The sequence below is a fragment of the Nycticebus coucang genome, chromosome 22 (genome assembly GCF_027406575.1).
Source record: "Nycticebus coucang isolate mNycCou1 chromosome 22, mNycCou1.pri, whole genome shotgun sequence".
NCBI classification, from domain to species: domain Eukaryota; kingdom Metazoa; phylum Chordata; class Mammalia; order Primates; family Lorisidae; genus Nycticebus; species Nycticebus coucang.
In genome coordinates, this window is record NC_069801.1 from 56,636,720 (window position 1) to 56,663,585 (window position 26,866).

The following is a 26,866-nucleotide window of genomic DNA, read 5'->3' on the forward strand; positions in this document are numbered from 1 at the left end:
ATATAATCCCTCTAAGCCTCAATTTCCTTATCTGTAAAATACCTATCTCATGGCCAGACACAGTGGCTCACGCCAGTAATCCTAGCACTCTGGGAGGCCAAGGTGGGTGATTGCCTGAGTTCACAGGTTTGACCAGCCTGAGCCAGAGCTAGACCTCGTCTCTAAAATAGCCGGGCGTTGTAGTGGGCTCCTGTAATCCCAGCTACTTGGGAGGCTGAGGCAAGAGAATTGCTTGAGCCCAAGAGTTTGAGGTTGCTATGAGCTGTGATGCCATAGCACTCTACCCAGGGCAATATAGTGAGACTCTGTCTCAAAAACAAACAAACAAACAAACAAACAAAAAAAAACCCCTATCTCACAGGCATGTAACAATTAAATGAGATAGTACATTTAAAGGCACTCACAAGTCTTCTGATGACACGTATGCCAATCCAAAATTGGTGTGATTTTTGTTATGACTGTGTACTCTACATTCTAACCAAGCTATCATACCTTCTTTAAGCTGTCATTATGCTAGAACTAACACTTTTATTAAGGTGCTTATCAGAATTATCTTTCCATTTTTGGATTAACTGTCAGATATCCTAACTACATCAAAAACTAAGACTAGGATGGTATCTTTTTTTCTCTGTGTTCTTCAAGGGCCGGACACATAATAGGTGCTCAGTTAAATGTTTGCTGAAGGAGCGTGTGAATCAGTCTCTATTCTGGAGACTCTTGATTTTCAGGGTATTAGATACTTCCTGGCCCCACCCTCCTATCCCATATTAGACACCTTCCCTGGGTCAGAAACTAAGCTGGGGCTTTGAGGTGAGTTGGGAGGAGAAGTTTCATGGGGGGCTCCACTTGTGCAGAACGCACAAACCCCTCTACGGAGCAGCTATTATGTAAAACTAGTGACAGATAAGTGGAAAGCATTAATTAACACAAATGCCCCAATTACAATGGGGCAAATGATGTTCTTTTTACCATCAACCCACTCGAGACACAAATTGAGACCCAACAATCCTCTTGGTCCAGCCTGAAAAATAAGACCCAGATTTCTTTCTTTCTTTCGCAGTCTTTGGCCTGGTCTGAGTTTAAACCTGCCACCTCTGGCATATGGGGCCAGTACCTTACTCTTTTGAGCCACAGGCACCACCAAGACCCAAATTTCTTCCACCCAGACCCACTGCTTCTCCAGCCATCACCTCCCCTCTCCCAGGGCCTTTGTTTTTTTGTACCTTACCAGGATTAACCAGACCAGTCTGTACTCTGACCTTAGAAAAATGTAGATTAAACATTTCCTGGTTTACAAATGAAATGAGAGTACAGAAAGTTAAATAATCATCTCTCACTTTTTGATTATTTATAAGGTACAAGCAATATGCAGGCCTTTTTCTAATGTCGTCTCTAATTTTCCTGAACTGTGATTCCTGACCTGGGTGAACCCAAATGCTGTTCCTTATGCCATCGGTCACCTGATCAAGTGGTCTCACCAGCCCTCCAGGCCCCAGTAACCAGCACTCCCTTCTCTGTATCCCCTGTAGGGAGGCAGGCTGGGTGCTTCCTCTTGCCAAGGTTGAGTGCTCAGTCACCACCCTATAAGATCAGGCCAGTGAAGTGGAAAAATAGCTCTTACTCCTGACTGTGACATCTGCCTTGCAGGTGAGAGCCAAATTCTCAAATTGCCAGGCCAATGGCAAATAAGCCCAGGCTGCACACAGAGTGTTCTGCCGGAATTCACACATCCTGGAGGCCAGCCTGACCCAGGTGGCCAGTTTCATTTTATCTTGTCTCTGATTGCTTCATGATGAGTGGAGAGAGAGTGGGGAAGGGCTCTCCAGAAATGGGGTTTGGTTTAATCATTGAGAGCACCTTTGGGCTGTGCCCTGACCTTACAAGGGTTAATGGGCTCCTCTCTGTAAACTCACAGCAAAAGCTTAACCTTCTGGGAAGGGGAAGGGCTGCTTCCACTGACTCCCCTTACGTTCATTTGAGTTTTCAAGTTTCCCGGGTAACTGAAAAGCAGCTGGATATGGAAAGAACAACAGGGCATTTGCCATCAGACAGACCCAGACCAAATCCCCATTCTGCCACTCGCTTCCTCTATGACAGTGTTTTTAATCTCTTGATAAAAGGCACACTTGAACCTGTGGTTAAACTTCCATGGCACACTTAAATTATGTTGATCAAAAAAGAAAAAAAAAGAATTTATTTACTGTGCTTTGAACTTCTTTCGAAAATAATTTAATTAATGATCTTTAAAAATTTTCACACAACACCTAAGAACCTGTCTCGGCCGTGGCACACCGGTTGAAAATCTCTGCTCTGTGTCAATGAGCAAGGGTTTGACCTTCCATGAGCCACAGTTTCTTTATCTGTAAACTGAGGGAAATGGCAGGATTGTCGAGAATATTACCGATGAGAACGCGTGTGAAGTGGGCAGATGTTAGTTACCTACCCTCACTTTACCCCTGCGTTCATTTGCTGTGACTTTTTTGTTTTTTTTTTAAAGGCAGTTGTAATTGTCACTGGTTACTTTGTGAACTAGGCACAATGCAGGTTTATAATTTACCATCTCTTTTTAAGCCAGTCTTGGGACTGTAACCCTGTCCTACATCATGTCAAATACTTCACAGTTGGTTTTCTTCCTTTTTCTTTTCTTCTGAGGAAGTCCGGGTGTGCCCCAGATACATTTTCATCCCCTAGATAGCCTGCTCCAAGGGTTAAACTCAGGCCTGCTTCACATCTGAAGCTTTTTGTTATGATCTGTTCATAACAAAAGCTGCCTCCTGGCCACTGCCCACAGCTGAATACTGTTACTCTGAAGCCATGGGTTCATTTGTTTCTGATTGTGCTGCGGTGTTTACATACCTTACACGTTAGCCTGATCTTTTTAGAGTACAGGCAGAGGTTAAGCCCTCCCAGAGCCACTTTCTCTCTGAGCTCTCTTCTTAGTGCCTGGTCTGTGTTACAAAACATTTCTCTTTTATATGAGCTTATTTAAATAGAAAAATAATATTAAGTACTTTCTTTATTTCCTTAACATGAGGCTTACTTTACTCTCCGTGAACTGCTGTTGAACATGGAGAAGGGGAAAAGGTATCCCTGGAATGTATGATTTTTTTTTTTTTTTTTTTTTAATTTTCTCTTTCTCTGATCGAGGAAAATCCCATTATCTCTCTTGGATTTACCAAGGGATATATTCCCTTCAGGGCACGAAAGGAGGTGAGTTGGCTGTAGACCACATGTAGAAGAGGGTCCTGTGGGCCTACTATGTCCTCACCTCTCCTTTTTTATGACCTATTTTCCTACAAAATAAAAAAGGTATCTCATGAAAGGTATGGATTCTGGCATCAATTGGGGTCTAAGTCATGATTCTACCCTGTTTGTAAGCCCAGGAAGGAACTTGAGTTCATTCTCAGTTTCTTCTTCTCTTTAAACTGAGTGTGACTCGGTTTTGCCTGGTGTCTTAGAGAAAAACGTAGGGAGAATGTGTGTGACAGTGTGCTGCCTTTCATGGCACAGCTCACTCCGCTGATTGCTGCGGCTCCTGGAACACAGGGCTGTGATGGATGCAGAGGCCGAGCCCAGATATGGCAGGAAGGAGAGCCGGGATCAGCTCTGCCTGCTGTGGAAAAGCTGGCACGTGCACCACCCTGTGCTGTCCCGGAGAAATATCAGGAAGCCAGGGAATGTTGGGTTTCATCCCCTCTCTCTCCCTCTCTCCTGATCTCCTCTCGTCCAGCAATCATGGTTTTTAATGCTTTTGTCAACCCCCTTTGTTACAGGGAAGATAGACAGACTCCTTCACCTTCATCGCCTTGGCTGATACTAGATAAATACTTCTCAGTTCATAAGATGGTCACAGTCAAGTTGGGGAGCTCCCCAAGTGTCTGTGGGGAGCTTTTAATTCTCTCTGCCTATCCAGTTTAGTCTTCTCATCCTCTGTTAGGCCAAAAATGGAGAAAGAGTTTTAAAGATCAAGACTCTTCAAGTCTAGACTTGCATAGCTGTATCTAGAATTCCTCTGAGCTAAATCTGAGGAGAAAAACTGGGTCCTTTGCTGAAAACTTCTAAAATGCAGAGACTAAAGCACATATTCATGGCTCCCTTCGCCTTTACCCGTGTGCTGTTAGCAAGGTAAAGACGCAATTGTACTTGTTCCCAGTGACAGATCTTAGGAATAGAAATTAGCCCGTCAGAGTGGTGTGTTGATTCTTATCTTTCTGTCTCTTCTCTAGAGCCAGGGCAACCTCTGTATCCTCCTTTAAAATTCTAGTCAAGATGGTGTCAAGCCCCTAGATGAACTCCAATCCGTAAATAAGAAATTCACCTTGGCTTGGTATGGAGGGGATGATATTAATACAGGCTACATTTCCCTGGGTCACTGAATGTACCAGGCACTGTACCAAGGCCAGTAATAGACTGTGTCAAATTTAATCTTTACACATCTGTAAGAGAGGCCTTATTTGTCTCATTTGTCAGATGAAGACCCTAATTACCAAGGCTGTACTGCATGTTAAGATGGGACATGGAGTATTAAACCAAAAAAATGTAAGTCTTTGAGGCCAGACATGGGTGTCAAAGAAAGACTGTCCCAGGGGAAATAGAAGAAGTGATCAGGAGCAGGGCAGGAGGAGAAAGTGCCTGGGAATCAGTAGCAAAATTCAGGAGACCTGAGGGAGACCTGCCTGTCCCTGCTGCTGCCCAAGGGCCAGAGACTGCCCCCTGGCATACTTTTAACTGAACCCTACATCTGTAGGAGGAGCTGTTTTTTTCTACCAGGCAATTTAGAATCAATTGGGCCATATTAGAGGACTACTTACTTAATAATATGCCTGCTCCTCCCTGCCAGAGAGGGGAACCTCTGGCCTTGGGAGCATGTGGCCTTCTCTATCCTCAAGTGCAGTCTTTTGACTGAATCCAGATTCAGATTCAGTGGAGGAACTGCACTTGGGGATCTGGAGGGCCACGTGTAGCTTTGAGACTCCCCCCACCCCTGGCAGAAATAAAAGGCACAGCTATGACATTGAGGATCCAACTTGCAACATGACATCAGAGCCCAGAGCTAAGAACCCCTGGGATGAGTGCTGTGCAGACAGAGCACCCACTCCTCCTCCCGATCAGCTCCTCCCTGGCCCCACCTTCTGCACCGTCCCCAGGAGAGATTCATACTTGTTCACCCACTGGGATTGTTAGGGTTGTAAAACAGATACATATGCTATGCTCTTTATCTTTGGAGACACAGAGCTCTCAGAACTTTCAAAGCTGAAACCTAGTCTGAGCTCACTGGGACGAGTCAGACATTTGTATACAGGAAGCCAAGTGCGGCTTCTTATCTCCAGGAAAGAGAAAATTTGGGGAACATTTTGGAAGGCCTCAACGTTTTCTTGGCTATTCAGTTTTTCTTGCAGAGCAAGTTTGAGTATGCTAAGTATAGATGAATAAGAACCATATGGATTAAATTTCTGTTGTGATCACATATGGGTTTCAGAATGATAAAGAATGAGAAAACCAGGGTTTAAGGAGTCCAAAATAATTTGCAAATAATTCAGGACATTGCAGGCAGCATTTGGCTTCCTCCCTTCATGCAAATTTGGGGACTATTTGGATTGGTAACAGAGCTGCTCAGTCTGCTGTGCCCCCCACTCCCCAGTCAAACTGCTAAGCCCCAGGAGATACCAGTGAAGGGTTTCCTGTGGGGTTTCTACTGGAGGACTCTTAACCTCTTAGAAACTTTCAAATATAGGAGAGGAAAATTTGGCAGCCTGAGCTTTACTAAAGATGTATCTCTTACAGGTTATTGGGCACGTTTTATATCCCATTATCGCTCTTAACATCAGTGTCACTGTCATGTTAACGTAATATAGCCATGTTCTGCCTTTGTGTAGTGATTCAGCTCACTGAGTGTATCATATACTATGACCTATTAATACACCTCACACATGTATCTGTGGAGATGTACACTTACGTACAGCATGTGTGTGGAAGCCTACAGTGCAGGAGGTGCAGAGTTCAGGGAAGACGCAGGCAGGAATACCTAACCCTGCCTTAGGTGGAAGTCGGGGTCGTAGAAGGTTTCTCAGAGGAGATAATATTGAGCTCCATCTAAAGACTTATCATAGTCTGCCACTGGAAGGTGAGAGGAGCACCTTCTAGGCAGAGAGGGGAGAATTTATGAAGACTCAGAGATAAGAAAGAAAATAGCACACTTGGGGAATTTCAACCTGGAGCCTCACCTGTGCTGTGTTTGGTGCAATAAAACACATTGGAGGATGAGGTTCAGGAGATGACATGGGGTTAGGCCAGACAGACATGTAAAAGCCAGACCAGAAAAAGTCTCATATGTCATGGGAAGCTTCTAAAGTAGAGATGTCCAACCTTTTTTCTTCTCTGCTGCTCATTAGAAGAATAAGAGTTGTTATGGGCCTGGTGCAGTGGCTCACATCTATAATCCTAGCACTCTGGGAGGCCTAGGCAGGTCAATTGCTTAAGCTCAGAATTTCAAGACCAGCCTGAGCAAGAGTGAGACCCCATCTCTACTAAAAATAGAAAAACTAGCTAGGTGTTGTAATGGGCACCTGTAGTCCCAGCTGTTTGGGAGGCTGAGGCAGGAGGATCGCTTGAGTCCAAGAGTTCAAGGTTGTTGTGAGCTATGAGGATACCAGGGCATTCTACCCAGGGTGACAGAGTGACCCTCTGTCTTAAAATAAACAACAAAAAAGAGTTGTCTTGGGCCACATATTAAATACACAGACACGAAAGCTGGTAAGCACAAAAAAGGTCCATGCAAACTTTTCACGATATCGGACACCACAGATAAGCAAAACAAACTTCAAATAATCAGCATGTGACCCATGGGCTGCAGGTTGGGCACCCTGCAAGCTTCTAAAGTATTTAAATAAGGAAAATTATATAATTAGTCTTGTGTATTAGAAACTCCATTGTGGGGCGGTGCCTGTGGCTCAAAGAGGTAGGGCGCTAACCCCATATGCCAGAGGTGGCAGGTTCAAACCCAGCCCTGACCAAAAACTGCAAAAAAAAAAAAAAAAAAAAAAAGAAAGTCCATTGTGTAGGGCGTATGGAAGATTCTCCCAGTGGAGCTGGAGAGAGTGCAGGACAGTGTTTGAGTCCAGGAAACCAGTTTGATCGCTCCTGCAATATTCCAAGCAAGAAAAGATAAAGGACTAGAATAACTTAGTGGTAATGAGGAGATATGGGGAGACATATGAAAAATAGTTCTGTTGCAGGGCAGACGAAAGAGATGAACAAATCAGGAAGCTAAAATAATTTCCTGAGATAGGGACCCCAGAACAAGACTGTTTATGGGAGGAAGAATGGCAAACTCTATGTAGTTCGTGTTATTAGCCAAGGTTAAATGTTCTGTATGGAACTCAGGAACAAATCCTGAGTTGGGTGTGAAAATGTGGCACCCAGCAGCATAAAAACTGCCGTGTGACTGGATGAACTGACCCTGCAAGATACAGGGAGGAGATGAACGTGGAAGAGAATCCAGGAGGTAAGAGGAGCCTGTCAAAGAGACAGAGCTAATGGTAAGTGGAGGCTAGACCTGAAGTCTGTAGACTCTAGACCTCTCCACTGTCCCAGAAGGGGCAGAATTGCACTGCCCATTGCTTAACGTGTCTTGAGAGTATACTGTGCATATAATCGTACCATGTGGGACTCGCACACAGCTCTGTGGTCAGTAAGATTATCCCCATTTACAGATGAGGAAACAAAGTCTCAGACAGAACCAAAGCCACATGCTCAGTAAATGACCTAACCAGAGTTTCTCAGATTTGTCTCACTTCCAATCTATGCTCCTGTTATTAAACCATGTTCATGGCCTTAAGATCAGTGTGGTTCCTCACTGTTTCATAGGAGAGGCAAACATGTTAACCGCTCTTTACAGTTTGGCTTGAGCAGTGCAGGCATGGAGGGTGAAGGCTGAGAGCTCCATTCACAAACAGTTCCCTGTGCTCTTCTCTGCACTGTGTGGTGATCTGAGAGTTGGCTAGAACGTGTAGACGTGGGTTTTCTCTAGTAAGACGATAGCACAGTCCATTTGGAGGGAGAGATGAGCCACCACGGAAATACCCAGTCCCACACATGCTTGTGGCTGCCCTCCAAACTTCCCAGCCTGGCCGGAGGCACTCAAAACAAAGCCTCCTGTTCCCTCCCAGGACCGCTGGCGCCTGGAGCCTGCCTGCTGCCCCTGCCAGGGGCTTAGACCAGCCTCAGGGTGACAGGGGAGGGACTGCAGAACAAAGGGAGCTGCAGCCCTCCGCTCTGAGCCAGTCCTCTCTCCTAGAAGAGGTGTGAGCAGGCATCTGGGCTCTGTCACTGCAGGGAAGCTCAGCTGACAGGCACACAGCCTTAGCTGAAACTCTGCCGGTGGCATCTGCTCATGGAGCCAGGTTGGGCCTAGACGTGAAGGAAGGCAGGGACGTGTGAAAAGAGGCTCCGTCCATCCTTTCTGATCTTTGTGATCCTGGGCGGTTTACGTCCTCTCTTGTGCCTGTGTCTTCAGCTGTTACGTGGGCTGAGTATATTTTATTCTCCAGGCTGCTGGGGATGACTCTGAGTCTGAATGCAAAGGTACAGTCACCAGTCCCTTGATACCCAAGTTAGCTCCTAGCCCATCCTAAATTCCAAGAGCTCCGTCCTTTACCAGGCTTTGACACCCATCTTTCTCCGTCTATACATGTTGACAACAGTAGTGGACTTAATGTGTATCCAATAAATAGTTGCTGAGTACTTGCATGACTAAGGTAAGATGTTATAGATAGTAGGCATTAAATACAACCCAGGAGGTTGAAAGTCGCAAAAATCTGCAACAGTCGTAGCCACAAGTCAGTGGGATAATAGAGCAAAGGGAAGGCTTCTCAAGGCGGCCCAAAACAATCCTGCAAGCCCCAGGCCACACGAGGGCAGAGTCAATGTTGAGATATACCTCACTGGGGAGCTGTGATTGACCAGTGGGGTGGAATGACTCAAATTGATAAAATCTTAGAAAATCTCAAAGATTAAGGAGGTATTGAACACAACTAGTCCAGTCCCCTGATTTCATAGATGAAAGGAATGAAGTGTAGAGAGGGAAATCGGTTGCTTCCTGACTTGGATCCTGAAATCCCTCCTCTTCCCTTTATCAGATACTTAACCTCACATAGCCTAGATTTTCTCACGTGTGAAGTAAGTGTGATAACAGGGTCTCTCTCACTGGGTTGTCACGGGCAGTAGAGGTGATGATGTGTGTGATGAGCATGGTAAGTGCACAATTGCTAAATAACTGCCAGCAATTACTACAGTATTACTTATTATTTCTAGATTGCTAGTTTTAGTGGACTTAGTCATTTTACTGAAATTTTTTTCCTGACCATAGCTTTTTAAAAATTGAATTTTTAGGATCCACGGAGGCAAAACTATACCCATCTTCAAACCATAGGATCTTTTATTTAAAGTAAAATACAGAACTTTAAACTGAGCCTCTCATGAAGTCAGAATGCATGTACAGCTTTGAGTGGAGTTTTTAACATATGATTAAATAAATCTTAACTGTGTTCTTTTTGAATTTTGCTTAGTGTTCTATTTCTTTTGAAGAATTTTGAATCCTGGTTTGGATATGTTCCATAATAAACAATCCTTCTGAGTGTTAGCATCTGAAATTATAAGCGTGACATCGATATCATCTTTTACTTCATTATTAACCACACTGACTGAAATAAAACCCAGGGAAAATCTAGAGACAACCTTTTACGGCTGCAATTACTTTGGGTTGTGGTTGTTCAACTGGGCACCATCATCATACAGGCCTCATTCCAAGGAGAGCTAATGTTTATTTGGTACTTAACATACAACGTGACAACTTACTTAATCTTCTTAATAGTCCTCCAACATTCATATCCTTTTCCCCATTTTGGAACTGAGGAAACTGAGGCTCAAAAGTCTACCCAGTGTAAGAGCAGCTGGCTAGAGCACAGCAGGCTCAGGGATGGGACCAAGATGGACCTTTCCTTCAACCCTTGCCCTCTCTTGTACTGTTCACAAATATATCAGGGAGAACCTAACAAAGCCTTTTGGAAAAGAAAAGTCCTTAACCTACTTATCATCAAGGTTAGGAGGTTTTCTTCAATTGGAAGAGGTCTGTGTTGGCTCCAAGGCCCTTCAGAAACAGTGGTGGGACACAGAAGCAGTGCTTGCCTGAAAACAAGACCACAAAACTCAGACCCTGAGGAGCCGGTGCCTGATCACTTGTGCTTTTATAATGTCGAAATGTGTTATTTCACTCTCTCGGCCTCAGTTTACACGTCTGGGCAACAGGAACAATGATAGAATCTTTCCTTAGGGCTTTTGTGGGGGACCAAGAGACTTAATATCAGCAGAGGACTTAGAACAAGGTCTTCATGCACCTGTCCTGGCTGCTCTCATTACTGCCCAGCAGCACCATTATTACCAGGGAGTCAGTGTCCTGTACAGACCCCTGTTGTCAGGGTGGTACAGAGCTCTCGCTTTCTGGCTCACGGAGCAGTCTCCAGGCCAAGATAGCCATCCACACGGAAGGAGCTTTCACAGAAAGTATTTTCAACTTTTAGGTGTGTTACAAGGGATTCAAGGCCCCCCCCCCCCCACACACACACACAGATGCACAGGGCCATTTTCTTTCTCTCACAGTAGAACCTGTTTCCTCTGAGAGAAGGGCTCAGGAGTAACTGGACATGCCCTCTGATTCCCAGCTCTACACAAGAGTCTGGGAGGAGCACTTGCCGTTCCAGCTGAGGGGCACACACACGGGGCAGCTGCACACTGTCTCCCCTCACAGAACTAAGCAAAGCCACCAACTGACGTGTCTGAGCGCAGAGCCACGCACTTCTAATGAAGTCTGTGCAGCTGACACAGCAACATTCTCAAATTCTGGGGCTGGGATACGAGGAGGAGGGGTGATGTGTCTCCTTTAGAAGCAATTATGTATACAAGTGAAAAAACTCATTAACATGGAGTTCCAGGCCAACATCTGCTTTAGTAAAGCATTTACTAGCTACAGGCCACTTGTACAACCTTCCCAAGACTTACCTATCAAAGGGGCTAAGAGTTCGGGAAGGAAAGGTGTGCAAAGCCCAAAAGAAGTGATTCAGCTTCCCATCTACCTGTCCAAGCCCTGGTCCTAAGTGGTTATGAACATGAACTACCTTATTCACCCCAGAGAAGCTCTGGGATGTAATTTAGGCAGTGGTTTCTAGGATCAGCACTTGATAACATTTTCGCTGGGTAAAGAAAGGCAGAGTGACAAAGATAAATACAGTTAGTCTGTGTCCTTGTGGCCGGGACAGTCTCTGTACTCTGTGTGTGTTCTCTCTCTCTCTCTCTCTCTCTCTCTCTCTCTCTCTCTCTCTCTCTCTCTCTCTCATACCCCCCTGAATAATTTCTATGCATATTTTACATCTTAATGCACAATATCACTTCATCAGGGAAGCCTTCCCTGACCCCTAGATTAAATAAGATACCTCACTTGTGCATTCTCCTGATACTGGTTGGCCTTCCTTCATTCATTTCTCGTAGTTTGTAAGTACACATTTGTGTAATTATTTGATTGAGTTTCTCTTAGGGTAACCAATTGCCACAATTTGGCTTGGACAGAGAGATTTTTCCAGAACAGAGTCTTTCAGTTGTAAGACTAGAAGAGTCTTGGCCAAATCTGCGTAACTGTTCACCCTGGTCTGTGTCCCTCTAGAGATAGGATGTTTCCTGAGGGCAGAGACTGTGCTTTTGTGTTTGCTAATTACCTCTGTGTGCGGCTCACACCTGCATCTTGGTAGGAACTCAAGAAACACCTGTTGAGCCAATAAGCAAATGAATGAATATGCCAGTGTAAACCAAACTGTCTTTTCTTGCAGAAGTCTTCTTTTTCCCTGAGATTATTCCTGTTTTAGGTGTTAAATGTCTCTTTTTTATAATGGCCTTATTTGATGATATTTTGGGGGGGTTTTGTTTTTGCCTCCCTTTATCCCCTTCCCTTTTGGGGTTGGAAATGCTACTGATTTGAAAAATTGCTGGTTTAGTGAAAAGGGAACCAGAATAGCTGAGGTCAAGACGATCAGAGAAAATCTATCCCCATTCTAAAATGCTAGAGTATAAAGTTCATGAAGCCAGAAATTATGTATATTCAGTTCACGTCTACATCCCTGGGACTTAGACCAAGTACCAGCATATAGTAAATATTTGTTAAAAATGAATAGTTTCCCTGCCCAGCATCAAGACCTGGTGGAGTAGACCCCGTGCACTCAACTCCCTTTTCCTTCTCACCCTCTAGCTAACCTTTTCCACAACCATAAATGTGCCGTCAGCATCTGTTTCTGATGGGTGGATGGGAAGGACATATCAGTGCAGATATGTGAACACGTCTATCCCTAAATGTTCTGGGTCACCTCTTTGTACACTTTCCTAACACCTAAAGGGACTGCCATGGTCTGCTACAAAAATAAATAAATAAAAATAAAAAATTGCGGTATCTTGATTACTCAACTTCATTTCTCACCCTCCTGGCTCTGTCCAAGTTCTTCACTCCACCTGGGATGCTTATTCTGTTTCTCTAGCTAAATCCTACTGGTCTTTTCTAACTAAGTTAATGTCCCTTTCTTTAAGAAGTCATTTGTCACAAGTAAAATGAGAACAAGTTAGGGAAAATGTAAAAGTTCAAAAAATACGGGTTGGGAGAGTTTAAACCAAGTGGCAAGAAGCTGACCTTATGGCAAGTACAGCACAGTTCAGAACGCATAAAGGAGAAAGTACTTTAACTTTTTCTGTGATTGGCTGTTACACATTAGCATTTTTTTAAGGACAAACAGAACTATTTAAACTGATTTGTCTACAGCTGATTGGTTAAATTTCACTGACTCATGATGACCAAAACATAAAGCTTATGTTTTAATTTCACTAAATCCTGTTGATAAGGATGTAAAACTTATGATGTTTCGACTTTATGATTTAGAGCTAGCAATTCAGGGAAATCAGGATGACTTCAGTTTTAGCTACTTGGTTATGGGCAGTTGGCCTTGGGTTATAAATCTAAACTGTGGCCTCTATTTTTATGCTCATATGTCTTTTAGTACACTTTACATTCCCATGCCCGGCCACCTTCTATATTTTGTGTTTACCATCCCATGTACCACACTGTATTCTTTGTCTGTTTACTTGGATGGCTCCTCCAAGGGAGCTTCTTGAAGGTAGGAACTCTGTCTCAGTCATCTCTGTGTCCCCAGCACCCAGTAGAGGGAGAGGGCCTGCTGTTAGATAGCTAGGGAATGTTTGGCAACTAGCTAGGAAAGAAATATATGCCTTTTATTGTTGCCTCAAAAATGCTAAGTAATAAATGCAAAACCTTAATGACATACAACAGTAGACATTTATTTGTGCTCATAAGACTACTGGTTGGCCAGGAAATGCTGATGATCCTGGCTAGTGAGCTGCTGGTCACCTGGGAGGATTTCCTGGTCTTTCCTGGGCTCACTCAGGTTATCTGGGACATCACCTAGAGCAACTGAGCTGACCTAGCTCTGCTGCACACGTCCTGTCAACAAGAGCCTGGCCTGAGAATGTTCCCACGGCCAAGGTAAAGGAGTAAGAGGAAGAAAAGAGGCACAAAACCCTCTTGAGACCTAGGCGTGGAGAGCTGGCCCCGTGTCACTTCAGCCGCATTCTCTTAGTAAAACAAGTTATGAGACTGGCCCAGATTCAAGGAGTAGGGAGATAGACCCACCTCTCAATGTGGGAGCTACAAAGTCTCCTTGCAAAAGGTGTGGATAAGTGAAGGGCAGGGAACCTTTTGGGGACCATATTTGCAATCTCTGCCATAGACAGGAATCTAACAAGGAAATGTCTTATCATTTTCTTTTTAAAATGATCACTTTTGCTACCTTGACATTAAATCTGTCATAAAGGTTTCCAAAAAAGGTACTGTGGCCTTTCTTGGGAGAGAGTGATTTCTCTACTGTGAAAGGTATTCTGTAAGAAACTGAATTCCATGGGCATAGAAGCATCCTGTGGGAGAAGATAAGGCTCCCTCTAGCCCTAAGGGTCAATGTTTTTACGTACTTTCTCTCTCTCTTTTCAGATCAGCAAAGACCCGATTTTTGTGCCAGGCGTCTGGGGGCCTTATTTTTCAGCCATGGTGCCTGGGTTCTGGCTGAATGAAGGCGGTCAGAGCGTTACTGGAAAATTGGTAAGTTGACACTTTGTCAGTAAGGTCATGAGTGTTTTTATGCCATTGAATAGACCATTCTGCCATAGTATCTGGAAGATTTAAGATGCCTGGGTCAGAGTTAAGTCTTAGCACATGGCCTAACCTACGGGGGACGTGTAGCATGTGTTTGCTGCAGGAATAAATGTCCCTCCAGGCAGCACTGACTGTTCTTCCATCTCACCTGATCTTTCCCACACCTGTCCATTTTTCTCATGGCAGAGAGAGTGATACTCTGCCTTGTGAAAATGACACTGGTACTCCCCAGCCCAGACTGTTCAGTGGTTCTCCCATAGCCCTTAGGACATGGTTCAGATAATTATCTAGGCACATCAAACCTGTCGTGTCTGTCCCTTCCAGACTCACACACGCACCTGACATCTGAGGTACCCTACTCACAGCTTCTCCTTGGCTCCTGTCATTACACCCCCCTGTATTTTTGTGTGTGTCTTTGTATGCCCGGGGGTTCTTTACACCTCGAAAATCTTACTTGCCCCTTCATAGCTCTAGCTCTCACCACAGTCTTTTATTCTGTCTTTTCCAGAACATTATGAACTCCTTAAAGACAAGGGCCATACTGTACTTCTCTTTCTATGCAGCTCAGTGCATGGCTCAGGGCAGTCACTCTATGAAATGCTGTTGAACTACTCCGATTGTCTAATTGGAGAGACAGCAGATCCATAAAAGTGGGATGAGCACAGCAACAGAGGTACATGGTGCAGAGCTGGCACAAAGCTCCATTAGGTAACTCTCTGCAGAGAGGAAGTCATTTGTCCTGAGCCTTAAAAGACAAACAGGGACAAATCAGACAAAGAAGGGACACGAGAACTTCTCTCTTCTCTTCTAGGCACGAGAACTTTGCATGGGAAGAAAAACATAGAAGTGAAAAATAACAAGGCTTATTTGACAGGAATTACAAATAATCAAGAATTTTCTTGGAAGAATGGCTGAGAAGAAAAGTTAGAGAGTAGGACAGGGACCAGATCTTAGGAAGTTCTTACAGAACGTGGTAAGGAATTGGAACTTCATCTAGAAAACTAAGGGGAGCCAGTAAAGGTTTGGAAGAGTATATGGTCACATTCATATCTTAGTTTTAAAGAACACCAGCCATCAGCCAGGAGGAAGAAGGCCTGAGGACACATGGCCACAGTCAGAGGGACCAGTTTTCGCAAGTTAGTCCACTGATGACAAGTCATAGTGGCTCAACTGAGGAAAGTGACAATGCTGGCTGAGAACTGAGGTCAAGAGATCGGGGTATGGGGGGATCACTGAAGGGTCTGGGCTGGGGAGTAACACTGCCGTTTTCCCAAACTAGAGTTCTCACTTCTGAGAGACTGATGTGGAGTGCAGAGGAGACCAAGGCCTACGCTCAATACTCAACCTCACATTGACCGTGATATTATATTGAAAATAGCTGTTTGTGCTTAAATTCCTACCAGCTCTTCTAAATGTTCAGCAAAGAATAATCTGATCCAAAGATAGATGTGCATGCACATAACTGCAAGTTTCCATTTCTTATTTTATACAGAACTGCTTCTTCGAGTTCTTTCTCAAGTAGATGGAAGTGTAGATAGGTAGATGGCATTCAGAGAGTGTGTTCTGTGCCCCAGCTCTTGTGCCAGGCTACAGAAATGAATTAAATGAATCAGACATCATCAGTCCCTGGTTTTATGGTATTCATACTCTGATGAGGAAGCCCAGTGACTATGAAATAAATAATATCTAAACGGGCTTAATAACCAGCACTAGAAAAGTTGAAAAGGAAGACATCATCGCATGCCTGCATCACAGTGGGACCAGAGCCCACTTACATTCTCCTGCTTAAACTACTTCCGTGTATTGATACAGCACTTAAGTTCAATACTCTTCCCTTTTCTTTGTGTGGCACATTGAATGAAAACTCTTTACTGAAATATAGCCCTTTAACCTCACATCATGGTATAATCACCCTTCGGTGACCCAGGAATCATAGATGACATAATTCAGAAGCTGTTTAAAATAAAGATAAAGATCCAGGAAGCCAGTTCATTGTGTGGGATACCTTGTCCAAGAACCTGTCCATCACGAGGCTTTCAGAGAATTAGCGTGCAAATCAAACATCTGTATCAATTGGAAATGCTTTACCCAGGATGTGGTTCAAAGTTTCCTCTAGTGCCATGAATATAAGGCATCTTAACCCAAACACTGTGACATGCCTTTGTGGATAAGTATTGGTTATGCCTATTTCATGAGCCTACATTGAAATTAAAAATTTTTGCCATTGCTGAAATATTTTCGTAATATTCCACTGTGGTTTTTGACGATGTTTTGGGAGTTTCTTGCCTTTGTCTATTGGTTGTGCACCATCAACTAGTCAGGCTGCTTTTGGGGTCTCCTTTGGGTGATTCTACATATGCATTGGAGGTAGGGCATGGAGCATGATTGACCCCTGGGTTCCAGAGAAGGAAAGCTGAGGAAATAATGAGGCAAAACCAAATCAAGAACAAAACACATGACCAATAAACTATCAGTCTAAAGGGGCCAAACAAAGAGAAAGAAGCCCCCCCAAAATAAAGAGAATAATATATAATGATAGCGATATTAATAATTGCAGCTGAGAGAGTATTTTCTCTGTGAAAAAGAGTTACATAATCTTACTAAAGCTTGAAGAATATTCATAATATTCACAATGCCTATTGTTATCTTCAAGACTTACTTCCCAATTTCAATTCCAAGAACGTTTTATATATTATCTCACTTAATCCTCTCAACATTCTCATGAGAATAGGCACAGTTATGATCTGTATTTTATAGATCAGAGACCAAGACTCAAGGTAGCAAGTACAGCCTGGGGGTCCCTCCCCACCATCAGTGGCCTTTTTATATGGTTCCCTTTACATGTCCACTCATCTTTCCTTACCATTTACTAATTCTGGTTTGTTCTCTCGTAAATTCTGATCTCTGGTTTTTAAAACACGTCGTCATATAGGACACGATAAGAGGAAGTTGAATCTTCCTAACGCTTTCTTTCACACGCATGTCTTTTCTACTAATCCACATGCGAGCCTGTCTGCTCCAGGAACACCTTGTCCATCCTGGAACCCGTCACAAATACACTGCTGAAAGCAGAAAAGAAGGGAAAGAAGAAGAAGGAGGAAAGAGAAATGAAAGAAATATATAAACTATAAATTTGCAAAAAGTATTTTTTCTCATTTTTACAGGTAAATGCAGATCTTCCATTAAAATGCAAATCCTTCCTTCCAAGTATGCAGATAGATTGATACTTGAAAGCAGTCTTCATCTGGTTATTTTCAGGGTGGGGAATTAAATAGGACAGGCTCTTTCCTGGCTGTGGAGACTTTGCAGTTTCTTCTGACTGAGAATGCGACTCACTTTTCACTCATTTTAAGCTTGTGCCGTGGTATTTACTTCTTAGAAAGGCACATGCTCCCTTCCCATGGATGACTGACTTTAGCATCATCACTAAGCACCCATCAAGGATTGGCTGGTGCTTGCCAATATTCTGTTCAGAGTAGTTATGCAAGAAAACATTGCTTTCTGCCTGGACTTCTTCCACAGAACACTGACAGCGGGCAGTTGCTGCATCCAGATGCTCAAACTTGTTTCCAAATGGACCTTGGCTGTCCCCTCTGGGTGCTCTTCTCTGTCTCACTAGAAGCCGATTTTATGAGGGGAGGCATTGATGAGGGAGGCTAAGATTAGTTCCTGAGCTGCCCCCAGTATTCGGCATTGGCTTTCTGGGACAATTGGGCTTAGATGAGGAGTTCCCTTGAAATTGTTTGAACCCAGAATTTGAACTTACAAACTTGAGTCACGGGGTCACAATGTAGCAAGTTGCTAAAGTGCTCTTGGGATTTTAGGATTTGTGCACTGGGATTGCCTATCTGCCTCCCTCCTCATTGCCAAGGTTGCTCAGCCTGGGGCTAGTGTCTGGAAGTCCCCTCTGGAAGTCATCCTGCCGTGAGTGGGTATATGAATAGCTCCCTGTGTGTACAGCACGGTGCAGGTTATGGAGAGAGGGATTCCATCCTGTCCTTAGTTCACTCATTCACCACGTTACGGAAATGTGCTGAGTGATTACACTGGTCCAGGCCACTGTTAGAGTGGTCACTCTTGTAGTTCATCATCAAATAAGAAAGTTGGATACAGAACTGATCATTATAATCTGCTGTAGCACATAAAACTAAATAGTACTATCCCTATAGCCTACTGGAAAGGTAGGGGCTAACACTTTCTGAGTACTTATTACTTGCCAAATATTTTTAGGGCTATTAAGATTCAGTATTCCCGCTGATCTTCACAACCATGTGTATGTAATTAAGGTTACTATGGTAGTTTTACTGGTGAAGAAATAGGCTGAGAATGGTGGGGTGCCTACCTACCATCAAGGACTTACAGTCTAAGTAGGAGGCATAATGCAGGCCCAGGTTGGCCACCAGAGGTCCCAGATCTCTCCAGAACTGAATCTTGACTCTTGGAGAGCTGTATTTCTTGCAGTTTTCTTGTAGACTCCCTTGAGAAGCAACTGTTGCCAGTTATTGTGACATTCTTTCTAAGCCTTGTGAAGCGAATACAGTTGGCTGGTTTTGTAAGACTATGAGAGAAACTTGTCTGTGTGTCAGCACTGATGGCATCTAGGGACAGGCTTAGGTGTGTCTCCGACATTTCATATGAGATAGTTGGAGTGACTTCACGGATACAAAGACTAACTGCAGAAACAAACGCCTCCCTGCTCCCTCCTCCTGCCCTGGCTCTCCCTGTGCTTTCTGTATACCCACCTGGATCCAGTCTTTCCCTCTCTAATCCCTCTCTTATGCTGTAGCTACAGCAGTCTGTAAACAAAAATATGGATCAGTCACTCTTGAGAGCTCTTCAGGCATCTTTAGAATAAAGTCTCAACTGGTACAGTAGTGTTTACTTACATACCCAGGATTTATTGAGTACTTACTATGTCCAAGGTATTATTCTGAATCAGAGAATAAAACAGCCTCTTCTGTTCTCACCCCAAAATCTATACTCCTCTCCTGCTAGAAGGAGACAGATAATGTACAGTAAGTTATATTTTATGGCATAAGTTTTTAAAAATAACAGAGGAGGTGGATTGTGAGCACAGATGGGCAGTGTGAAATTTTTGAAAGGATGGTCAAGTTAGGCTTCACTTATGTGACATTTGAACTAGAAAAAGGAAATGAAGGAGTTCAGCCATTTTAAAACCTGGGAGAAGGATATACCGGCTAAGGAAAACTGAGTGCAAAGATCGTGAGAGGGTTGCTTGCCTGGGGTATTATAGGAACAGCACAAAGACCGCAGTGGATGGGGCAGAATGGGCCAGATGAGTGTTGTAGAAAAGAGAATCAGAGCGGTCGGGGACAGGGAGGTAGGGGAGTATGTTATTGTTCACTGTGAGAATTTTAGTTTTTACTCTAAGTGAAATGGGAAGCTTTTGGAGAATACTGAGCAGAGGAGTGATACGATGTGGCTTAGGTTATATGGATCATTCTGACTGCTGCCTGCCGTTTGGGGAGAAGCAGCCATGGGGTAGAAACACAGAGACCAGAAAGAGGCTGTTGCAGTAAGCTGGCTGAGAAACAAGGACAATCACGTAGGGCTGGCAAAGAGTGGTTAGATTTTCTAATCAACAACAACAAAAAAGAGCAAACAATCTCATCTATCACTGGGCAAGAGACATGAACAGATGAAGACAGACCAATGGCTAACAAACACATGAAAAAATACTCATCATCGCTAATCATCAGAGAAATGTATATCCAAACCACCCTGATATCAGGGTGAGGACTTTAGGGGGCACAGAGGAAGTACAGGGGTCGCTCAGGGGCTTTAGGGAAGGATATGGTAAGAAAAGTAGTGTCTCCCTGGCCCTGAGGCAGAAAGACCCAGGACAGGACCTGCTGCAAACCCATCAATGCAGTAATTGTCATGTCAGCTTGCTTTAAACAGCGTATTAGTCTTCTCAGGCTGCCACGATAAAATATCATAGACTGGGTGGCTGAAACAACAGACATTTGTTTTGGAGGCAAGAATTCCAGATTAAGGTGCTAAACAGTTCACTTTCTGGTGGGAGCTCTCTTCCCAGCTGTGGCTGGTGGCCGTCTCACTGTATCCTCACCGTGTGTGTGTGATGGGAGAGCTGCTCTGGTGTTCCTCTCTTTTCTTACAAGGACACCAGTTCTACCAGATTAGGGTCCCAATGTTATGACCTCTTTAACCTTAATTATCTCCAGAAATGCCTTTTCTCTCAATACAGTCACAGGCAAGGAGTGGGGGGAGCTTCTAAGAAATTCTGAGAAATAAAACATAATATTTTGCATTATCTACATAATGGCTATTTTTGTTGTTTTTTATTTCTTCCTGAAAATTTAAGCTTCCATCTGGTATCTTTTCGTAGTCTGAATAACTTATAGCATTTCTTTTTTCTTTTCTTTCTTTCTTTCTTTCTTTTTTATTTTTTTTTTTTGATACAGAGTCTTACTTTGTCACCCTCAGTACAGTGCCCTGACATCAGAGCTCAGAGCAACCTCAAAGTCTTGGGCTTAAGCAATTTTCTTGCCTCAGCCTCCTGAGTAGCTGAGACTATAGGTGCCCGCCACAACGCCCAGCTATTTTATAGAGACAGGGTCTCTCACTTGCTCAGGCTGGTCTTGACCTCTGAGCTCAGGCAATCCACCTGCCTCAGCCACCCAGAGTGCTGGGACTACAGGCATGAGCCATTGCACCTGGCCTAACTTTTAGCATTTCTTTCAGTACAAGGCAACTGGCAAAAGATATTCTCTTTATTTGTTCTCAAGGTATTTATTTGACATTCTATTTGAAAGATATTTGTAGTCAATATAGAATTCTTGGTTAATGGTTTGTTTTATCTTCTTTTTCTTCTTTCAAAACCTAAAGATGTCAATATTTTGTATTCTAATACCATTATTTCTTATGAGAAGTCAACTATTACTTCTTTTTTTGTGTGTGTGTGTGTAGAGACAGAGTCTCACTGTACCGCCCTCGGTAGAGTGCCGTGGCCTCACACAGCTCACAGCAACCTTCAACTCCTGGGCTTAAGCGATTCTCTTGCCTCAGCCTCCTGAGTCTTACTCCATTTAGTCTCACTGGAATCTTGTTAATTCCTAGGACATACGAAGCTCTTTTCATCTAGAACAGTGGTTCTCAACCTTCCTAACGCCACGATGTATTTTCCTTGTTACAAAGGGATTGCGACCCACAGATTGAGAACTGCTGATCTAGAAGATCTTTGCATTTGGTACTCTATTTGCTTGAAATTGTTGGTTCCTATTATATTTCATTTCTTAGCTTCACCTTCAGAGAGGTCTTCCCTAAGCTCTCTTTCTAAAATCAATGTTCTTATTATAGTAACCTATTTATTTGCTTTAGCACGCTAATCACTATTTCTAATTATTATACTTAATTGTTTTACTATTTTTCAATAAATATAATCTTCTTGTAAACAGATTATGGCTATCTTAATTGCCACTGAATCCCCCATATTTACTTACTATCTGAAACAGAGTACATACTCGTTATGTATTGAATATATAAAGAATCTTATCTATATTTGAATATTGGCGTGCCCATTTTACCTTTGTAGGCAGAGCCTTGTCAGAACAATGACTTTTATTATATTTATATACTTAGTTATTAAAATGATTCTCACACATGTATCACATGTCAGTTTCATGAATAAATGAACCCATATATCTCATGTAATTTTCATAAATAAATGAACCATAAAAATACACAAAACTACCAATTTTGATGGTGAATAAAATTAATTAAACTAACTATGCCTCATGTCAGCATTTATTCACCTGCAAATGAAGTTTTCCATATAAAGCTAATATTAAAGTTACAAAAATCTATAGTTTATATTTTCGGGAATGGTATTGCTCTGTTCAGTTGTGATATCTATAATCTTTCTAGCAGCATAAAAGAAATGGTTTAGGTTGTGCTTTCTTCTTTATATTATCATGAGAATTTCAAGGCTTGGAAAAATAGGGCAAATTCTTTTTTCTTTCAGATAAGACTAGATAAATGAAGAGCTGAAATAGCTTAGGTAAATGCAGTGATATTACAGTTAATGCAGTGGGAAGATGGTATATGTGAAAAGTGATGACCATTTCTCCAAGACTAATGATTTCTTTACTCTGCCATAAAGGCAAAGTAAAAGACAGCCTCAAGACAAATATATAAAACTGAACTTAATTTTACTATTTTAAATTTTTTTATGTTTTTATTTTTTATTGTTAAATCATAGCTGTGTACATTAGTGCAATCACCTGTACCCATTCTAAGATGCACCATAGATGTGGCCCCACCCTTTACCCTCCCTCCACCAAAACCTCCCCCCTCCCTTCCCCTTCCTTGGCCCTTTCCCCATAGTCTTGTGCTATAGTTGGGTTATAGTCTTCATGTGAAAGCTGTAATTTAGCTTCATAGTAGGGCTGAGTACATTGGATACTTTTTCTTTCATTCCTGTCATAATTTGCTAAGAAGAATATGTTCCAGCTCCATCCATGTAAATACGAAAGAGGTAAAGTCTTCATCTTTCTTTAAGGCTGCATAGTATTCCATGGTATACATGTACCCAATTTGCTAGTCCATTCGTGGGTCGATGGGCACTTGGGCTTCTTCCATGACTTAGCAATTATGAATTGGGCTGCAATAAACATTCTGGTACAGATGTCTTTGTTATATTGTGAATTTTGGTCTTCTGGGTATAAACCTAGTAAAGGAATTATAGGATCGAATGGCAGGTCTATTTTTAGGTCTCTAAGTATTCTCCAAACATCCTTCCAGAAGGAACGTATTAGTGTGCATTCCCACCAGCAGTGTAGAAGTGTGCCCTTTCCTCCACATCCACGTCAACATTTCTGGTTTTGGGATTTTGTTATGTGGGCTACTCTTACTGGGGTTAGGTGATATCTCAGAGTAATTTTGATTTGCATTTCTCTGATGATTAAGGATGATGAGTTTTTTTTCATGTGTTTGTAGATTCTGCGTCTGTCTTCTTTAGAGAAGTTTCTCTTTAAGTCCCTTGCCCACCCTGAAATGGGGTCACGTGTTCTTTTCTTGCTAATAAATTTGAGTTCTCTGTGGATTCTGGTTATTAGAACTTTATCGGAGGTATAACCTGCAAAATTTTCTCCCATTCTGAGGGCTGTCTGCTTGCTTTACTCACTATGTTCTTGGCTGTGCAGAAGCTTTTTAGTTTGATCAGGTCCCAGTAGTGTATTTTTGATATGGCTTCAATTGCCTGGGGAGTCCTCCTCATAAAATATTCACCCAGGCTGATTCCTTCAAGAGTTTTCCCTGCACTTTCTTCAAGTATTTTTATAGTTTCATGTCTTAAGTTTAAATCTTTAATCCAATGAGAGTCTATCTTAGTTAATGGTGAAAGGTGTGGGTCCAGCTTCAATCTTCTACAGGTTGCCAGCCAGTTCACCCAGCACCATTTGTTAAATAGGGAATCCTTTCCCCACTGAATGTTTTTAATTGGCTTGTCAAAGATCAAATAACAGTAAGTAGCTGGATCCATCTCTTGGTTCTCTATTCTGTTCCAGACATCTACTTCTCTGCTTTTGTGCCAGTACCATGCTGTTTTGATCACTATGGATTTATAGTACAGTCTCAGGTCTGGTAGCGTGATTCCTCCTGCTTTGTTTTTATTGCTCAGTAATGTTTTGGCTAATCGAGGTATTTTCTGATTCCATATAAAACGAAGTATTATTTTTTCAAGATATGTAAAGTATGACAATGGAGCTTTAATAGGAATTGCATTAAAATTATATATTGCTTTGGGTAGTATGGACATTTTAACAATGTTGATTCTTCCCAGCCATGAGCATGGTATGTTTTTCCATCTGTTAACATCTTCGGCTATTTCTTTTTTTAGAGTTTCATAGTTCTCTTTGTAGAGATCCTTCACGTCCTTTGTTAGGTATACTCCCAAATATTTCATCTTCTTTGGCACTACTGTGAAAGGAATAGAGTCCTTGACTGTTGTTTGGCTTGGTTATTGTTGGTATATATAAAGGCTACAGATTTATGGGTGTTGATTTTGTAGCCTGAGACATTGCTATATTCCTTGATCACTTCTAAAAGTTTTGTAGTAGAATCCCTAGTGTTTTCCAGATATACGATCATATCATCTGCGAAGAGTGAAAGTTTGATCTCTTCTGACCCTATGTGGATACCCTTGATCGCCTTTTCTTCCCTAATTGCAATGGCTAAAACTTCCATTACAATGTTAAAGAGCAATGGAAACAATGGGCAACCTTGCCTGATCTAAGTGGAAATGATTTCAGTTTAACTCCATTCAATACAATATTGGCTGTGGGTTTGCTGTAGATGGCCTCTATTAGTTTAAGAAATGTCCCTTCTATACCAATTTTCTTAAGTGGTCTGATCATGAAGGGATGCTGGATATTATCAAAAGCTTTTTCTGCATCAATTGAAAGAATCATATGGTCTTCATTTTTGAGTTTGTTTATGTGTTGAATTACATTTATAGATTTACGTATATTGAACCAGCCTTGAGACCCTGGGATAAATCTGACTTGGTCATGATGTATAATTTTTTTGATATGTTGTTGGATTCTGTTTGTTAGGATTTTATTGAGTATTTTAGCATCAATATTCATTAGTGATATTGGTCTATAATTTTCTTTTCTTGTTGGGTCTTTCCCTGGTTTGGGGAATCAAGGTGATGTTTGCTTCGTAGAATGTGCTGTGTAATATTCCTTCTTTTTCTATATTTTGGAAGAGGTTTAGTAGTATAGGTACTAGTTCTTCATTAAATGTTTGGTAGAATTCTGACGTAAAGCCATCTGGTCCTGGGCTTTTCTTTTTAGGGAGATTTTATATAGTTGATGCTATTTCAGAACTTGATATAGGCCTGTTTAACATTTCCACTTCATTCTGGCTAAGTCTTGGTAGGTGGCGTGCTTCCAGGTATTGGTCGATTTCTTTCAGATTTTCATATTTGTGAGAGTAAGGTTTCTTGTAGTATTCGTTAAGGATTTTTTGAATTTCTGAGGGGTTTGTTGTTATTTCATCATTACCATTTCTGATTGATGAAATTAGAGATTTTACTCTTTTTTTCCTGGTTAGGTTCGCCAAAGGTTTATCTATTTTATTGATCTTTTCAAAAAACCAGCTTTTGAATTTATTGATCTGTTGTATAATTCTTTTGTTTTCAATTTCATTTAATTCTGCTCTGATTTTGGTTATTTCTTTTCTTCTGCTGCGTTTGGGGTTGAAGTGTTCTTCTTTCTCCAGTTGCTTGAGGTGTTCCATTAAGTTATTGACTTCCTCTCTTTCCATTTTCTTGAGGAAGGCTTGCAGTGGTATAAATTTCCCTCTGAGGACTGACTTTGCAGTATCCCAGAGGTTCTGGTAATTCGTGTTTTGATTATTGTTTTGTTCCAAAAATACGGTGATTTCCTTCTTAATCTCGTCTATAACCCATGTATCCATCAGCATAAGGTTGTTTAGCTTCCATGTTTTTGTATGGGTATGCGGGTTCCTGTTGTTATTTAGTTCAACTTTTATTCCATGATGGTCTGAGAAGATGCAAGGAATAATTTCTATTTTTTTAAATTTGGTGAGGTTAGATTTGTGGCCTAGGATGTGGTCGATTTTGGAGTATGTTCCGTTCCGTGGGCTGATGAGAAGAATGTGTATTCAGTTTTTTGGGGATGAAATGTTCTGTAGATGTCTGTTAAGTCCAGATGTTGAATGGTTAAGTTTAAATCTAAAATTTCTTTGCTTAGCTTCTTTTTGGAGGATCTATCCAGGACTGCTAAAGGGGTGTTAAAATCTCCAACTACTATGGAACTGGAGGAAATCGAGTTGCTCATGTCTGTTAGAGTTTCTCTTATGAATTGAGGTGCGTTGTGGTTGGGTGCATAAATATTAATAATTGCGATCTCATCATATTGAGTATTACCTTTAACAAAAATGAAGTGTCCATCCTTATCCTTAATTATTTTGGTTGGTTTAAAGCCTATTGCGTCTGTGAACAGGATTGCAACACCTGCTTTTTTCTGCGTTCCATTTGCCTGGAATATAGATGACCATCCCTTTACTTTGAGTCTATATCTGTCTTTTAATGTAAGATGCGATACTTGGATGCAGCAGATATCTGGCTTGAGTTTTGTTTTGTTTTTTTTTTTTTTTTTTGTAGAGACAGAGTCTCACTTTATGGCCCTCGGTAGAGTGCCGTGGCCTCACACAGCTCACAGCAACCTCCAACTCCTGGGCTTAAGCGATTCTCTTGCCTCAGCCTCCCGAGTAGCTGGGACTACAGGGTCCCACCACAGCGCCCGGCTATTTTTTGGTTGCAGTTTGGCTGGGGCTGGGTTTGAACCCGCCACACTTGGTATATGGGGCCGGCGCCCTACCGACTGAGCCACAGGCGCCGCCCTGGCTTGAGTTTTTGTATCCAGTCCTCCAACCTATGCCTCTTTAGAGGACAATTTAAACCATTCACATTAATTGAGAGTATTGATAAGCCTTTTGAGAGACCGTGGACATTTTTAATCCTTTTGCGACTGTGGAAGTTGGAATTTGATCAAGAATTTTTTTGGGTGGGTTTACTTTTGTGCTGGAGAATTACGCTGGTCT

The 26,866-nt window shown here is 42.3% G+C and overlaps 1 protein-coding gene across 11 annotated transcripts in view; it reads left to right on the forward strand.

The window, feature by feature from the left end:
- FGGY (FGGY carbohydrate kinase domain containing) overlaps window positions 1-26,866 on the forward strand; it is a 433,138-nt gene that overhangs the window by 280,329 nt on the left and 125,943 nt on the right. For all 11 annotated transcript variants that reach the window (XM_053575373.1, XM_053575374.1, XM_053575375.1 and 8 more), the window contains one exon: window positions 14,093-14,200. In XM_053575373.1, the coding sequence (XP_053431348.1) occupies window positions 14,093-14,200 (108 nt within the window). The remainder of the gene's footprint in view (window positions 1-14,092; window positions 14,201-26,866) is intronic.